Source organism: Eutrigla gurnardus (assembly GCF_963514095.1).
Source record: "Eutrigla gurnardus genome assembly, chromosome: 5".
NCBI lineage: Eukaryota > Metazoa > Chordata > Actinopteri > Perciformes > Triglidae > Eutrigla > Eutrigla gurnardus.
In genome coordinates this window covers 28,415,550-28,419,867 of record NC_139919.1, presented here as the reverse complement: position 1 = coordinate 28,419,867, position 4,318 = coordinate 28,415,550, and the positions used below count along the sequence as shown (strand labels likewise).

Genomic DNA, 4,318 nt, shown 5'->3' with positions numbered 1-4,318 from the left:
CGGGGATCCCGCAGGTTAAGTGGCTTTGCAGAGGCAACCACACTTCCGCTTTAAATCAAAAGGCGACTGAGGCGATTAGTGGAGGCTCAGAGATCACGGCTGGTCACCATGGCAGCGGCGGACAACACGTCGCCATTCCCAACACAGCTTTTTATTTATTGTATTTATAGGAGTATGATGTTGTGGTTACAGAAGGAGGGAAACATAGACTTTTAAAAGCTCAAGAGGAAGAAAACACTAAATTAAAACTGTAAGATAATGATAGCCCCCCCCTCCCCGTGATAACGCGCTCGCCCGAGCTTGTGATGGAGACTAATGAGTGAACCTGCGCCCTTTATGTGGCGGAGAAACGGACCGATGACTTCCAATATCGTGACCCGTCGGGTGTGTCGAGCGACGCCGACAAAAGAGTGACATCAAACGGAGGTGGAGGGGGTCGGTGGGGCCACCGTTTCTCCGTCTCCACTCTTTAAAGGTATGCATGAGCCCGCGCACACTTAACACCCAGCCGTAATAATCATCCTCACACTCGGTCACGTCAACAGACACACGTGACACGCTCCCGTTTGTCCATCTGTAGCTGCTGCAGCAGTTAAACTCAGCAGTTAACGTTTATTTATCACCTCAACACCCCGTTTTAGTTCAATAATGATGATTAAAAAAAAAACACAGCAGCCAATTGGCACACTGCCCAATTTATATTGTCCTAGAATGTTTATCCAATTTATATATCATGTATTTATACTTTAAATATGTACTGTTGTTATCTATCTATCTATCTATCTATCTATCTATCTATCTATCTATCTATCTATCTATCTATCTATCTATCTATCTATCTATCTGCTATCATTTGGTCCATTTCCTCACTTATTCAAAGTGTGGATGTCTCACACGTCATAAAGAAAAAGCTGCTCGCTTTCTCACTTTATTTCTGTTCCCACGGGAGGAAAAAAAACTTTCCCAGAGTCTCACTTCTGCGAGGCGTTAAAGGGTAATCGGAAAGCTCAGTATTGATTGAGCCTAATTAAATTAATACATGCTGTGTGTCGTTTGGAGACAACATTTAGCTTCTTATGAAATATTCTTCCACATATTGTTGAAGCTTTAAAAAAAACTACAGCAGCAATGTGTGACGTCATCGACAGTACGTGTATTGATAATATCGCTGCCTTTTAAAATGTCATGTAAGTTCTTTTTTTTTTGTCTCGCTGTCCGTAATTTTCGATTTCACCCCCTGGCCCATAATAAAGTGAGGAGACGCCATTTTCGCTTGAGTGTCGTCACGCACGCTCGTCAGCCAATCAGAGGCCAGCGTGGACTCCACTTATAAAGGCCAAGAGGGGTGACAGGGGCCCGTTTTAATGTGCTGCAGCCTCCAGTCGGGACAACATGACCAGGAAACTACTAGACACGATCCTGCAGGATGGCAAGAGTAGAAAAAGGGTAAGCATGATTTATTTAGTGTTTATTAATGTTAAAACTTCATTTAATAACCATTTATGAGGAAGTTCTAGGTCTATTTTTTGACTTACTAATTGTTATTATTATTTTTGTTACAACCTGGCAACCCAAGTTGTTCTGATGAAACTTTACACTCACACAAAGATTTTTTTTTTCTTTTAAAATTGCTTTTCCAGATTCAGAAACCGGTCGTGGAGAAGAAGAGAAGAGACCGGATCAACCAGAGTCTGGCTGAGCTGAGACGTTTGTTGCTGAGTCACACGTCCGATCCAGTGAGTCGAGTCATCCGGCCTCCTTTATAAGGGAAATCATAACCTTTTAATGATAATATAATGATAATATTGTCCTTTGTTTTTCACCGTTATCACCCACAGCGGCTGCAGAATCCTAAAATAGAGAAAGCAGAGATCCTTGACTTGGCTGTGGAACACGTTCAGAAGTGGACGAATGGGAAGAACCTGAGAAAAGGTGAGTCATTAACTGGTGGTTCTTTAACTTGTTTTAATGACATTTATCCTTTTAAAAGGAGCTCTGTTTTAGTCGGACCCTCCTGTTTCACCCCTTCACCCTGGTGTCTTCTCTCTGCTGCAGCCTCCACTGACGGGGCAGGCCTTCGTCACTCGGGGTCCTACGCCGCCCCCCTTCTGACCGTGGAGGGTGCAGGTTTCCGGCAGTGCGTGGCCCAGCTGACGGGCTACATGCGTGGGATAACGCCGGCCCAGAGGAGCAGCCTGATGGAGGGGCTGAAGCGTCACACGGAGAGCCAGCAGCCGGCCGACGACGACACCAAACCGGCTGCAGGACCCGATGGACCGTCTCTGGATTGCACATGGGAGAGGAGAGAAGAGCCTTCCAAGTTTCCATCTCACTCCCCGTTCCAGCCTCCCTCTTGCTCCACGCCGTTCCACGACTACCTGTCACCTCCCCCCTCCCCCTGGCTCTCTCCTTCTTTCTCCACCTTCGCCACCTCGCCTCCTTTCCCGTCGTTTGGGTCTCACTTCTCCTTCCCCCCCAGCCTGTCACCTCTGTCCTCCAACACCCCCTTCTTCACTTTCTCGCCCACCACGGCGTCTCACTCCGGCCCCCCTGGCCTCCACTGCCCCCCTCACGTCACACTGCGACCCCCTCCACACGCTGCAGCGAGGGAGGGGTCGCCGCCGAACTCCCCCACGTCCATGTGGAGGCCGTGGATCTGTTGAGGCGGCACAGAGGCCGACAGACTGAGAACAGCAGAGCCACCTGGTGGGAGCTTGCTGCCTTATTTGGCTGTGGATGGAAACCTTGGCATGCTGGGAATGTATAGTGTACATATTATTAAAATTTCCTATATTTTGTATTTCTCTTCTAAAATAAAAAGTTTACCTAAAATTTTGCTCAAAGCCCTTGTGTTCACTGATTTGTATCAATAGATCTATTTGCAATTATATACATTGTTCTGACATATGACCTTTATGACTTTTCTTTTTTACACTATCAGACTTTGATTGACACGCGATATAGAAGCATATGTTAGGACTTTTCAATCATTTTTACAACATTTTATGAATTTTGTCGATTTTTCACTTTTTATTCGACATGCTATAGTATGACTTTTTTTTTCCCTGAAAAAGTTGACCATGGCTTTTTATGGCTGTTTTGGACTCACTACACTGAGACTTGGCGCGTCAAGCGAGATGAGCGATTTTTATGACTTTTTAACAATTTTAAATATTTTTTTATGAATATATGCGGACTGACTTTTTTTCGTGAATTTTCGACGTGCTATAGTATGACTTTTTTTTGGGGGGGGGGGGGGGGGGGGTATGACTAAGCCTTTTTATGACTATTTTGCACTCACTACACTCAGACTTTGATTGACACGCGATATAGAAGCATATGTTAGGACTTTTCAATCATTTTTACAACATTTTATGAATTTTGTCGATTTTTCACTTTTTATTCGACATGCTATAGTATGACTTTTTTTTTGGGGTGGGGGGGGGGGGTATGACTAAGCCTTTTTATGACTATTTTGCACTCACTACACTGTGTCCGAAATCACTCCCTACTCCCTATATAGTGCACTATATAGGGGGTTCGCCATTTTGTAGGGGTGTCCGGATGTGTAGTGAGCATTACTATTCCCTATATAGTGCACTCAAAGTTTCCCACAATGCATCGTGAAAAGTAGTGTACAGCCGATGGTCACTAGCCGAGCAAATTTTACCATCATGCATTGCGCTGAAAGACAAATCGCGAAGGGAGGAGAGAGAGCAGGAAAAAGCGGAGGAAATATGAATAATCGTGCAATAATAAATGTTAATATTTAATATATGTATTGCAGAGCAGAACAAGACGACACAAACGGCCAAAGTGTGATGTTTTCCTTTATTTACTTTAAAAAAAACGCGATATATATTAATTATTTATATGAGACTTTGGGCGAGCGGTGGCCGGCCGGCGACAGGCGGCAGGGGCCGGCGACAGTTGGCGGTGGCCGGCGGCGGTGGTGGCCGCGGCGGCCGGTGATAGGCGGCGGTTGGCGGCGACAGTTGGCCGTGGCCGTGGCGGCCGGCTGGCCGGCGATAAGCTGCAGTGGCCGGCAACAGTTGGCGGTGGCAACAGTTGGCGGTGGCCGGCAACAGTTGGCGGTGGCCGGCGGCGGTGGTGGCCGCGGCGGCCGGTGATAGGCGGCGGTTGGCGGCGACAGTTGGCCGTGGCCGTGGCGGCCGGCCGGCCGGCGATAAGCTGCAGTGGAGTTTGAAAAAAAAACAGTCAAAAAATGTCATGAAAAAAGTCATAGTATAGAATGTCGAAATAAGTTGGAAAAAATGTTTTGTTTAGCATGTCGAAAGAAAAGTAGAAAAAAGTAGGA

At 46.3% G+C, this 4,318-nt stretch overlaps 1 protein-coding gene across 1 annotated transcript; it reads left to right on the top strand.

Moving 5' to 3' along the window:
* Positions 1–1,134: 1,134 nt before the first annotated feature.
* her11 (hairy-related 11) lies at positions 1,135–2,675 on the top strand. The gene is made up of 4 exons (XM_084009432.1): positions 1,135–1,446; positions 1,641–1,736; positions 1,839–1,932; positions 2,056–2,675. Exons 1-4 carry the CDS (start codon positions 1,393–1,395, stop codon positions 2,661–2,663), a joined length of 852 nt encoding a protein of 283 aa, XP_083865558.1. The 5' UTR covers positions 1,135–1,392; the 3' UTR covers positions 2,664–2,675.
* The last annotated feature ends 1,643 nt before the right edge of the window (positions 2,676–4,318 follow it).

What these genes read in the sequence shown, in the direction of transcription:
- her11 (XM_084009432.1), top strand. Translation starts at nt 1,393, where the DNA reads ATGACCAGGAAACTACTAGACACGATCCTGCAGGATGGCAAGAGTAGA. An exon ending in ATGGCAAGAGTAGAAAAAGG is followed by an intron (nt 1,447 to 1,640) that starts GTAAGCATGATT and finishes TTGCTTTTCCAG; the next exon opens with ATTCAGAAACCGGTCGTGGA. An exon ending in TGAGTCACACGTCCGATCCA is followed by an intron (nt 1,737 to 1,838) that starts GTGAGTCGAGTC and finishes TATCACCCACAG; the next exon opens with CGGCTGCAGAATCCTAAAAT.